The sequence below is a fragment of the Ornithorhynchus anatinus genome, chromosome 1 (assembly GCF_004115215.2).
Source record: "Ornithorhynchus anatinus isolate Pmale09 chromosome 1, mOrnAna1.pri.v4, whole genome shotgun sequence".
Taxonomy (NCBI): Eukaryota; Metazoa; Chordata; class Mammalia; order Monotremata; family Ornithorhynchidae; genus Ornithorhynchus; species Ornithorhynchus anatinus.
This window is the reverse complement of record NC_041728.1, coordinates 23,194,480-23,207,271: the sequence shown is the minus strand read 5'-3', so window position 1 is coordinate 23,207,271 and position 12,792 is coordinate 23,194,480. Positions and strand designations below refer to the sequence as shown.

The 12,792-nt window shown below is 47.5% G+C and overlaps 1 protein-coding gene across 4 annotated transcripts in view; it reads right to left on the bottom strand.

The window, feature by feature from the left end:
• Positions 1-12,792, bottom strand: part of ARHGEF28 (Rho guanine nucleotide exchange factor 28) — a 277,359-nt gene that overhangs the window by 49,655 nt on the left and 214,912 nt on the right. For all 4 annotated transcript variants that reach the window (XM_029057848.1, XM_029057863.2, XM_029057856.2 and 1 more), the window contains 7 exons: positions 9,956-10,079; positions 8,720-8,846; positions 6,469-6,524; positions 5,248-5,299; positions 4,025-4,172; positions 3,800-3,933; positions 473-613 (listed from right to left, as the gene is read on the bottom strand). In XM_029057848.1, coding sequence (XP_028913681.1) covers positions 473-613; positions 3,800-3,933; positions 4,025-4,172; positions 5,248-5,299; positions 6,469-6,524; positions 8,720-8,846; positions 9,956-10,079 — 782 coding nt within the window. The remainder of the gene's footprint in view (positions 1-472; positions 614-3,799; positions 3,934-4,024; positions 4,173-5,247; positions 5,300-6,468; positions 6,525-8,719; positions 8,847-9,955; positions 10,080-12,792) is intronic.

The following is a 12,792-nucleotide window of genomic DNA, read 5'->3' as shown; positions in this document are numbered from 1 at the left end:
GAGGTCCAGAGAATTTTTTCAATGGCATTTGTTAAGCATTTACTATATGCTAGGCACTGTACTCAGCACTGGAGTAGGTATAAGCTACCTACTTATACCATGTCTCACTGGGGCTCACAGTACTAATACCCATATTTACAGATGAGGCAACTGAGGCACAGAGAAGTGAAGTGACTTGCCAAGACTACGCAGCAGTGGTGGAGTCAGGATTAGAACCCAGGTTATTCTGACTCTCGGGCCTGTGGTCTATCCACTAGGCCACGCTGCTTCTCCTAGTGATTTGCCGGAGATCACACAGAAGGTCCAGTGGCAGAGCTGAGACCTAAACACCAGTTCTCTCACTGGCCCCAATCCCTGCCCCGTGCTCTCCCCTCTGGGCCCCTCAGCCCCGCCGAAGTCTCTGCACACACAAACACTCTGCACCACTCTACTCCGTTCTCACCCTCAAGCAGCAGACACACAACACACCCACCGAAAATGACGTCCTGCCTCTTGATGACGTTCTTTTCCTGCCTCCTGCAAAACGACGGATCCACAATACGACTCCAGGACTCCGCTTCAAACTCCTGGGCATCAGAGCTGAGGTCGCTCCACAGGGAAGAATCCACATCATCTATGGGGAAAAAGCCCTAGAGGTTAGGCGGCAGCAGCAAATAAACCCCACCCACACTGCAGCAGGAAGAGCTCAGGACCTGCTGCTCTCCTCAACCCTTCGCTATGGCAAGGGGACTCTTCCAGCCCAAAGATTTTGAAGAGAAAAGCCGGAACTCAGCAGTAGAAGCATTTGAGACGAAACAAGAGTGGAGCCAGGGTCGGAGAAGAGGAGGGTGCTGACATTAGGCAGAAGAGGAGCCTGATTTGAAGACGGTTTAGCGGTTGGGACTTGTTTTTTGAGGTTGGGGGGAGTGGGGAGAGGCTTTCAGCTTTAGTTTGCCAAGTCCTCTTCAACATTTGAGATGCCTTTATGGAATTTCAGAAATAAAATTGATTTATTTCCCCAGTTTTGTCACTGGTTTTGGTCTCAACAACACTGATTTGCTAATTACTGAAGTGGGGCCTGGAGACTTCCGGTCATATGTGCTTGTTGATTCTTCCACCCAGGCCTGAAAACAGACATGAGCAACTGCAAGGGAAGAAACATTTGTGTTTGCCCCGGGGGATCCATCTCACGTGAGGGACTCTCCCTCACCTCCATATATCTAGAGGCAAACCTAAACTTAGAATTTCCTGAAGGCTCATGCTCTTCTCTTTCCCTCATTCAAATGATCAACACTCCCTCTAGCCTGGAAGCTTATTGAGGGCAGGGAAAGGATCTAACAAATCTCTGAAACTGTACTCTCCCAAGCGCTCAATAAATATCACTGGTTGACTGACTGATCAACACATCAGCCAGCTAAGCACTTATGAATGTACTTATGCATCCATTTAAACCCCTCCTCCAAACTCGGGAATAGAGATAATTCCACTGCTTGCTAGTACTTCCATGACTGACTTTCCCATTGCAGTGTAAGTTCCTAGTGGGCAGGGAATCTGTCTCATGCCTCGGTCATACTTTCCCAAATCCTCAGAACAGCACATTGATGATGTTGGTATTTGTTAAGCGCTTACTATGTGCAGAGCAGTGTTCTAAGCACTGGGGTAGACACAGGGGAATCAGGTTGTCCCACGTGGGGCTCAGTCTTAATCCCCATTTTACAGATGAGGGAACTGAGGCACAGAGATGTTAAGTGACTTGCCCACAGTCACACAGCTGACAAGTGGCAGAGCTGGGATTTGAACCCATGACCTCTGACTCTAAAGCCCGTGCTCTTTTCACTGAGCCACACTGCTTCTCTCAAGGGGCAGTTTGGGAGTGGGGGGTGGGGGGGGAAAGACACATTCAATAAACCCTATCATCATCTTGCCATTCTTCTCCAAGAGTCTGATTACTAATTTTCTGGTGGCCCTTACTCTTTTGGGTTGTTTGTCAGGAGGGGAGGATGGAGCTGAAGCCCTACCGCTTCAACTCTGCTCCCTCCATGCCTTTACAGCACAGTTGGAGTCGGCGTGTCCATTTCCAGTCATCCATCATCCCCACCCTCCCCAACTGATTACATTTCCAAACTCATACAGAGGCAGGCATTGGGAATCACAGCCTACCAGTCATCACCATCACCATCAGTAGTGAGGGAGCACCTTCTGTGGGCAGAGAGCACTGTTCTAGGTGCTTGGGAGCCAACAATAAAAGGAGAAGATGTGGTCCCTGCCCTCAAGGAGCATTCAGGCTGGGGTGAGGGGAGGGGGTCCAGTCTTTACCATCAGTCAATCAATTGCATTTATTGAGTGCTTATTGTGTGCACAGCACTGTATTAAGCACTTGGGAGAATATAACAGAGAAGCAGCGTGGCTCAGTGGAAAGAGCCCGGGCTTTGGAGTCAGAGGTCATGGGTTCAAATCCCGGGCTCTGCCACCTGTCGGCCGTGTGGCTGTGGGCAAGTCACTTCACTTCTCTGGGCCTCAGTTCCCTCATCTGTAAAATGGGGATGAAGACTGTGAGCCCCACATGGGACAACCTGATTCCCCTGTGTCTACCCCAGCGCTTAGAACAGTGCTCGGCACATAGTAAGCGCTTAACAAATACCAACATTATTATAACAGAATTAGTAGACATGTTCCCTGCCCATAAGAAACTTAAACTAGACAATCTGAAATCTCAGAACCTTGCAAGAGCTGTGTGCACACTGGCTGAACTCTGAAGTGTTTTCACTAGGCAAAAAACACCTGTCTACAACTACAGCCAAAATTTCAGCAAAACTTAGAGCTGCTCCAGAAATGAGATCAAAACAGCCACTTTTCATTCCCTATTCTGAGTGTGTGGGACGGCTGAAGAAATTCCGAGAAGAAACCATCCATGCAGCACTCCTGGCCCTAATGGTGGTAGGAAGTGCGCTGGACGTCTGGTGAGGCAGGCTGCAGTCTCTGTACTCCGATTCCCCGTGGATCATCCCTGGGAAAGCCCCGGGCAGCTCCTACTCCAGTAGCCAAGTTTGAGGTGGCCCCCGACTGCCTGATTCCTAGGACCTCCAGATCATCCCCCACAGACCCTCCACCGCCACCTTCCCAAAGTTCTCTGCACTTCCTCCCTTGTGAAGGATTCCCTTCATTCTCGGGGATAACCCTGGGGTAGAATTCTGGAGAGTCTGGCTGGGATGAGTCTGGAAAAGCATCTCTTTCAGCTTTAAGATTGACTTACATAATGAATCCTGAACATTTGGATTGTACCTGTCAGGCAAGCTAATTGTGCCTTCATTATCTGAGCTAGAAGTGTGCATGCAAGCTAATTTGGGTTTAGACTAAAGACACACGTTTGCAATGGACTCCTATTTTACAGCATCTCTGTGGAACCACAAATAGAATTCAGTCTAAAGAACCATTGTTCTGGTCCTCATTTCATTGCCTTTACTCAGATACAAGCAGCACTTGTTTCCGTACCGGAAGACAATATGAGACACGCAGAGACCTAGAGACAGAGGTTCCCAGGTCTATAGGCTAGATGAGCAGGAAATGTGTCTGTTTATTGTTATATTGTAGTCTCCCAAACACTTAGTATGGTGTTCTGCACACAGTAAGTGCTCAATAAATGACTGACTGACTGAACTGGGCCCAGAGAAGTTCCTAGATTCCCTGATTATACTCCGTGAGGACCAGAGAGAAGGGCTCAGCCCTGGAGATGCCTCTTCCCCATGGGTGCTCTAGAAATCAGGCCTCCTTGAGAAGATAAGTGGAAACGCCCCCCACCAAACCCCCCGCCCCCACTCACCTTCCATGATGAACGAGTCCATTGATGGTGACGATCCCACCGACTGCAGCAGCGCCAGCTCATCGGACTGAGAGCGGCTCCTCCACGGGCCGCCGTCTGACTCAGACTCCAGGGACATCACGGGTCTCCGGAAGCTGCAGCAAAGAGGGGGACTTAGCCGTGGGCCCACCGCCTCGGTGCCTTGCGGGCATGTGGCCTCCAGCCCAGCTGGGCTGATTCTCCTACCTCTCCAAGCTGGCAATCGGGACGCTCCTGGACAGAGTGTAGGTCTGAGCCGGAGCTTCTTTCTTGCCCGGGGGCAGTCCGACGGGCAGGGAGGGAGAAGGGTGCAGGGAGGAAAAACCTGGCGGAGGAGGTTCCTTGAACGAGGAGTCTGGGAGGCAAAGGAAGCAGGACACAGGATTTTCTTAAACAATCACGACACTCACACAAGAAATATCCATCGCAGGTGGGTTGGAGGGCACCGCGCGAGGGCCATACGCGCTACCTGAGGAGCGGTCTGGCCCGGTCTCCCCGCCAGCTCTCCCAGCCCTGCCAGCCGCCTGCCGCCCAACACCCGGCCATTTATCGTGCCCGGCTACACACACACACACTTGCTGCAATACCTCTGCAGATCACCCAGATGGACGCTACAGCATTGGGAGCTCCACCAATAACCAGTGGGATGGAATGGGGAAATGCCAACCAAGCCCAGCACTGCTATAATCTACTGCTTGGGCTACTGGGAGACAAGCATTAAATGAACTCAAGGTATAATTAACATTATTACCATAACGCGTGTTGTGTGGACGTGCAGGGTGCGTGCACACACAGAGGGGACATAAACAGAATGGAATGCTGCATGCTGGGAGAATGGGAGGAGCCCTGGGGACCCAAGAACGTGGGATTAGGAAAAAGTGGCCGGAGAAAGCCAGGCAGCCCTAGCACCTGTTTGCCTGTACTGACTGCCTCATGCCATACATACTAGGCTAGACTATAAACTACCCTCTAGACTGTAAGCTCGCTGTGGGCAGGGAATGTGTCTACCAACTCAGTTATACTGTACTCTCCCAAGCACATAGTAGAGTGCTCAACACAAATAAGCCCTCAGTAAATATTATTGATGGATTGATGCTTCCACAGGAAGCCAGCCGAGGTCTAATTTTGCAGAGACACACTCAGAGAAGAAACATCCAAGATACTTCCGGTAGCTTGCACAATGCACCGCATGAGCTGCTACTAAAGGTCTTCTTCCTCAGCAAACTTTCCTTTTTTCACCTAGAGGGTGTATGTGATGAGGGGAATATGCCCTCTGCAAGAGGAGCTACAGTTCTTGGACTGAACTGTCCCACCCGGAACAAGGCTTGGAAAGGAGGGGGCCTGGACTTTGACTTTCTGGTTCATCTGCCCTGGGGATCACAATGTAAAAGAACTGGCTTAGTGGCTCTATTGTGGTATTTAGAACTTACTTCCAAACACAGCTTGTGGTCGGTTCTTGCTATGGAACCTCTCTTGGAGTTTCTGTAAAGGACATGAAAGTGTAAAAAGAGGGAATTCCAATGGGAATATAATTCCCACAGCTACACTTCCAAGCACAATTTTATTATGAACAGAAGCCAATGAGAGTATGAAGATGTCTAAGCGCTATGTAGCCAGGTGTATTCCAGAAGAACCCCCTCCCACTACCCCCACCCCATTTCTGGCTTCCTTTTTCAGGCAAGGGACCAAATGACTTGAGGCCACTGCCTCCATGAGCCATCAACAGCAGTGGTGGCTAGGGTTTGTTGAGTGTTGCTCAGTGATTACTTGCCTGCCACCTGAGTCTGCTTTCTAGTGAGCCTGCAGCCTAGTTAGCCTGCTTTCTAGTGAGCCTGCTTTCTAGGTGACCTTGTGGGAGTCTAGCACTGCTTACTTCCCACTGAAATTTTATCCACATTCTTACCCTCCTCCCTGTAACTAGGGCCTAGGTGAGACTAACTATGGGGGGCAACTGAGACTAATGCCATGGGCCCCTGGTTACTCCAAAACAGTTCAGTCCAGAGCGGTCTGGGCACGTTCAGAGAATTTTGGAAACAAGGTGGGTAAAGTGGTCCTGTTCTACCCTTGCTCTTCCTCCTGCTTACACTATTTGCAAATCAATTTTGTCTGTCTCCTGATCGGATAGTGGCAAGGCTAGGGCCTTGCTTTTGTTGTACCTCTCTCAAGGCTTAGTACAGTGCTTCTCACTCGAGTGAACTCTCAGTCAATACCACAGACTGACTGAAGTGGCTCCAAAAGAGGCCAGACTTATGGAGCTGGGTTGGGATTGATGCACAGGCAGAACCTCAGTGCTTAACCCAGTGCATGGCACAGAGCAAGCTTAGCTATTAATGACTAAGAATAACTAGAATGCCGTAACTATGACCCAAACCGTAAGTCTTAGGAGTCCCAACTTACCTCCCTCACTGCCATGGGGAGACCAGCTCAGGCTGGCCCAAGTGGCCACTCTCTATCTGCCCCCACCAAGCAACTGAACTGGAGAGTTTACTCTCCTCCTGAAAATTCAGACTTCAGCAGACACTGCTTCTCTCTGACAACATGTGCTCCTCCCTCAACTGCCACTTGGCCAGAGAGTTTGGACAGTGATGAAAAAGGATGGAAAGCAGGGGTAACGGAACGGAACAGCGGGACCAGGCCAGGCCTCGTTTTACCTTGGTACAGGCGGGTGCGCCGTCCTTACAGCTCTTATGGACACTTGCACTGCAGTCTGAAACACAAGGCACATTTCTCTAAGCTTCCCAAACTTCTCAACTGTAGAACAAACACCAAGCCCTCGCCTTCTCCCCAGTCACCGCTGAAAACCTCCGGCCTGGAAGTCCCTCAGCACCCTGCCTTTCTGACAAGCTGGTTTTCTACGCTATAGGCCCCAACCAGTGCTCTCCTGCCCTTCAAAGCCCTGCTAAAATCTTATCACCTCCAAGCAGCCTTCCCTGCTTAAGCTCTCATTTCTCTACCCTAATTGCTTCTCCATTCTGTGACACCTATGGACATACGTCTGTACCACTTGAGCACTTTGTTACTCATCCTGCTTCCAGCCCCATGGTACTTTCATCTATATCCTTATACTCTACTGCTTCCCCTACCTGGAATTTATTTTAATGTCTATCTTCCCCTCGAGGGCAGGAATTGTGCCTGCCAACTCTACTGCACTCTCCCAAGCTCCGAATACAGTGCTCTGCACATAGTAAGCATTCATAAAATACCGACTGTTTTTACATGTTCCAAACTCTAGCTCTCCTATCAGTGGTAACAAACAGAAAATAATGACCCTCACTTGTTTTGTTTCCTTCTGAACCCCTATAAGTCAACCCCATGTGACCCAGGAAGGACCTTAGACCAACCTTGGCTTCAAAAACCAAGTCCCTCAACCTACAGTTTCCACTTTGGCTTGTCCTTGCACATGTGCTGTATTTATTCATATAACTGCCCTATATTTATGCAAAAATTATGGTACCCCAACACAGTTGAGGGACTATTGCAGGCTGGTCATATAAAAATTAGATCTAGCAACTGGGGTTGATCTAGATCTAGAAACAGGAGTAAAAAGAGAAGGTAAAACAGGAGAGGAGGAAAGGAGGGGAGAAGAAATAGAAAGGTAAGGGGGCATAAAGTTAGAACGAGCATGACTTATTAGAAAGAGCACGGGCCCAGGAGTCAGAGGTCCTGGGTACTAATCCTGGCTCTGCCATATGTATGCTGTGTGACCTTGAGCAGGTCACTTAACTTCTCAGTGCCTCAGTTATCTCATCTGTAAAATGAGGATTAATAATAATAATAATAATAATTCTGGTATTTGTTAAGTGTTTACTATGTGCCAGGTACTGTACTAATCACTGGGGTGGATACGAGCAAATTGGGTTGGATACAGTCCCTGTACCTCGTGGGGCTCACAGGCTCAATCTCTATTTTACAGATGAGATAACTGAGGCACAGAGAAGTGAAGTCACTTATCCAAGGTCACACCGACAAACAAGTAGAGGAGCTAGAATTAGAATTCATGGCCTTTTGATTCCCAGATCCATCCTCTATCTATTACATCATGCTGCTTCCCCAAAATCCTACTCCTTACTCCTTTGACTGAGTGCCTCTGGTGGACTGTGTCCAATCTAATAAACTTGTATCTACCCCAGCGCTTAGAACAGTGCTTGGCATATAGTAAGTTCTTAAAAAGTATGATAATAATAATTATTATTGAGACACCTCTTTTTTTCTAATGAACTCTTTCAAGTCTGCATACAATAGCAACTCAGTGAATTTATCCTTCAACCCCTCTTCCCCCCTTCCTATCCCAGGGCTCCCATTCCCTTAGCAGGAGCTTCTTTCCACTGCTTTAGCCATTCTGACTCTTCCCTTCTGCTTGTGGAGGGAGGAAAGCAATCTTTTATTCATGTACACTCTTTGTGGGCGGAGAACACCCTTCTCTGCATGGTACTTCTTCAAGCACTTAGTACATGGCACCCAGTGGGCATTCAATAAAATTGAATTTCTATTACTTCTGGCTGCTCTGGTCTCTGGGAGGAGTGGCTTGAATCCTCCTCCACCTCCTCCCATGAATCGACTCTGCCCCTCACCCCCTTACAGCAAAGAGATTGGGGTGCTGTGAGCCTCACCTGGATTTACCTTTGTTGTTAAACTTGATGCACTGATTCTTTTCATCTGCCCTTTCAGCAGAACATCAGCTGAAAGGATTGAAGCCTATTAAAGTTCCTGACTATCCTCCAGTAACCTCTCCTGGCTACTCCCAGGGTATATGATGCTGCACCAAGCATTAAGAAACTAACAGAACTTTTGGTGAAACCCAGAGCTTACCCTCAAGATGCTCACAATCTGGCAGACACCCCCCAACCACACAGAAATGGGCAACAAATTAACAGGCCAAGCAGAATGAGAAGAGCTACTTACTAGAGCACTGGAGTGAATCCTTCCCTGGGAGGACTTTGTCACAAACCAGACACAGCAGGACCCCAGTACCCGGCCCAGGTACAAACTGATGCCGATTCCCTTTCTCTTTAGCATCCTTGTTCTTGGCCTTCAGACAGAACCGAAGCAGGAAAGAGAAACTAGAGTAAAACCACTGAAACAATATGGATGGGTTTCTGAGCCCCTACGTGCATCTGCTTATGATTGGGTTGGGGTTCCCCTCTGAATTCCAGGGTTCCTCAAGCTTTGGCTCAGACCTGATACAACCCGCTCCCTGCTTGGATGTGAAGATGCAGCTCTGGAAAACCCCTATGTTAAGGAAGGATGGTGCTGTGGGACCCTCCTCATGTCCAGCACAGCAAGCAAACAGTGCCTGCAGCACTGGGGCTCGCTGTGTGGTGGAGATGCCATAATAATAATGTTGGTATTTGTTAAGCATTTAGTATGTGCCAAGCACTGTTCTAAGCACTGGGGTAGATACAAGGTAATCAGGTTGTCCCACATAGGGCTCACAGTCTTCATCCCCATTTTACAAATGAGGTAACTGAGGCACAGAGAAGTTAAGTGACTTGCCCAGGGTCACACAGCTGAGAAGCGGCGGAACTGGGATTAGAACCCATGACCTCTGACTTCCAAGCCCGGGCTCTTTCCACTGAGCCACGATGCCATGTGTGTTGGAGATGCCATGTGTGGTAGAATCACATGATAGGGCAGAACTGAATACATTTCTGGCTCCATCAGCTTAAACCACCACAAGAAACAGAGCCGTTTTCACACAGGTCTGCTTAGAGGCTAAGCTAAAGGAAAATGAGTACAAGAGCTGCCGAGGCAGAGAAGGCAGTGTAGAAGCATCACAACCTAGCAGGGAGAGCACAGGCCTGGGAGTCAGGCGACGTGGGTTCTAATCCAAGCTCCACCACTTGCCGGCGGAGTAACCTTAAGCAAGTCCCTTCTCTCTGTTTCATTTTCCTCATCTGTAAAATGAGGGTTTTATGAATATCTGTTCTCCTTCCTCCAAAGACTGTGAGCTACGTGTTGGGCAGAGACTGTGTCTGATCTGACTGCATTATATCTACCCCAGTGTTTGGCACATAGTTAGAATTTAACAAATACCAGTATTATTAATATCATTAAGGTAACACAGACCTAAACCTCAAAGGCCCGAGAAATGCCCACATATCTTTTGGGGCCCCTAGTCCACCAGCGAGGCAAGGTTACCTTGGACTTATTCCTGGGGCTCGTCATTCTGTTCATCAGGAAGCTGAATGTGCGGCTCACTTTGTATTTTTCAGACTCGGACTTGGCAGGTAAAATGTACCTGTCCCATTCCACCTCCTGAATCCTGCAAAGTGAAATCCATTCCAACAATTAGTGTGGCGTGAGCCAAGATGGAAGAAAATGATTTTGTTAATACCTCAATCAATTAATCGTATTTATTGTGTGCTTATTTTGTGCAGAGCACATACTAAGTGCTTGAGAGAGTTTAATATAACCTAGTTGGTTAGACACATTCCCTGCCCACAGGAGCTTATACTCTTCAGCTTACAATCTACAATGGACAGCCATTAAAATAAATTACAGATATGGATATAAGTGATGAGAAGCTGAGGGTGGAGTGAATAAAGGGCAAAGATTCAAGTGCAAGGGCAGAATCAAGCAATAGAGTAGGGTGAGCAACCATCTTTGCTTCTTAAAAGGACATCTTAGCCCTTCTGTAAAGCTCCTAACAATGTTGTATTTATAAAAAATGCAGTTAATGTGGCCCTAAACAGGGCCGCCTTGACACCTGATTGTGGACTGGAGGGAGCCAAAGCTCTTTCATGACAAAACACTCTCCTAAAACTCATAATTGGCAAGATGATTTCTTCAATTAGAGATAAAAAATGAAATTCATTTATAAAAAAGCAAAACAGTGCCCTCACAGTACACAAAAATGAGAAGAAAGCAACTTAAAGGTCAACTCAATTGCAGTGATCAAATTAAACAACAATCATGACCCTATACAACTTTCCCCATGTATTTTCTTCCAATTCAGGTTTTCTCCACCACCACAACTGTTTCACATGTTATTACTTTTTAAGTTGGTAGGTTCTGGGACATATTTCACAGGATATGAAAGACTCCTATTTGTCTTCAATTCTACTCCATCAAAAAGGGTGTTTTGATTATTTAATTTCTAGGCACTGGCATCCTGAAATCTAGTTGACTTTGAAAAGTAGGTGATAGAGTGTAAGTGTAAGCTGCTTCCTGCAAACACACACTAGTGAAAGCAGAGATGGGAAAGCCACAGAGAGAAAACATTATTCTGAAACCTGAGCCTGTGAACAGGCAGACTACGAAGCTTCCTTAACTCCACCTTTTCTGTTGGATCCATGATGGAAAAGCCTTGCATAAATGCCAAAATGGGACAGACTCGTCTTTACAGTCAGAATCTGTATAAATTCTAGCACACTAGGTGGAGGGAACTGAGGAACACCAGGAATCGTTAAAAAGAACAGAATGCATATCTCCAAAGAGCTACAGCAACTAAAAATTCAGCAGATATTCTCCCAACCAGGTTTCTAAACCTCACCTATGATTGGATTACACTGGGTGGTGACTTCCCTAACCACTAAGCATTCAACCACACGCGAGGCCGGCTGATGCCCTGGTGTCTGTCTCCCTGTTCATTTTTATGGCTCTTATCTAATCCCTGTACTTATCTAACTGTGGACCGGAATCCAAAGTGAAAAGATGTTCACTTTTTTTCTAGTTGACACTGAGCATTTACTTTAAGAACCATACCAGTCCTGAAGCCTTAAATTAAATGCCCCCTTGGGATCCCGCCCAAATTCCTACTGTGCAACAAGCATGTCCACAGGTAAGCCAGGTGCCTGCTCTCGGGCAGGGGAAGGTGCCCTGGAAGCCACTGATGGGTCTTAAGGCCTCTCTGGGATATTGCCCACAAGGGACCCCTCCATCGCCAGCTGGGGGTCAGGATTCGAGAGTTGTTTTTGACAATATGGTCTAGTTTTCTTTCCATTTTATTTGCAATTCACTGGGGCCAGGCCAGTCACTGACCTGCAGTGACCCTGCCTGGTAAAAGTAGGCAGCTCTAGCAGTGGAAAATCTCATCCGGCCCTCCGAGATCAGGACCCCACAGATTCCTGAGCCAAGGTAAGGATTTTGGAAGTGAGCATTCGAGAGACCTGATGCTACAGATTCTGTGGATGACAAGAGAGCCAGTAGGCCCCATTCCCTATCAATTATATTTACTGAGCACTTCCTGAATGCAGAGAACATTGTATTAAGAGCTTGGAAGAGCACAACACAACAATATAACAGACACATTCCCTGCCCACAGTGAGCTTCCCTAACACTGAGGAGAGAAGGAAATATTTATTCTGTGATATGTCTTCCCTGCCTCCAACCTCTCTACCCTCCAGTCCAGACATCACTCCCCTGCCTGGATTATTAAAAAAAAAATCATACTGTGTACATCTCCCCACTCCTCAAAAACCTTCATGGGTTCTCTGTCCAGCTCCACATTAAAAAGAAACTTCTTAGCATTAGCTTCAAGGCACTCGATCAGTTCTCCTAAGCTCTTCCACTCCTACCTTACCTTGCTCATCTCCATCAACAAACCCTGCCAGCACACTTCACTCCTCTAACACCAGCAGTAAGCACTCAATAAATACCATTGCTTGATTCATTCATTCAATATCTTCTTCAGGCCAGGAAGAACAATTTAGTGAATTACTTTTTGCCAGTCATTCACTGTCTTTGTGGACTAGAAGACATAACCCTTCCAAACTTGAGTGACTTGTTTCATTTTCACTAGTAGTATATAGTAAGCACTTTCTGTGTGCAGACCACTGTACAAAGCACTGGGAGAGCATTACACAGATGGGAATTAAACATGGTTCCTACCCCTCAGGAGGCTCACATCAGGAGTGATAAGCAGTATGGCCTAGTGGATAAAGCACAAGCCTGGGAATCAGAAGCACTTGGGTTCTAATCCTGCCTCCACCACTGTCTGCTGTGTGACCGGCAAGTCACTTCATTTCTTTGTGTCT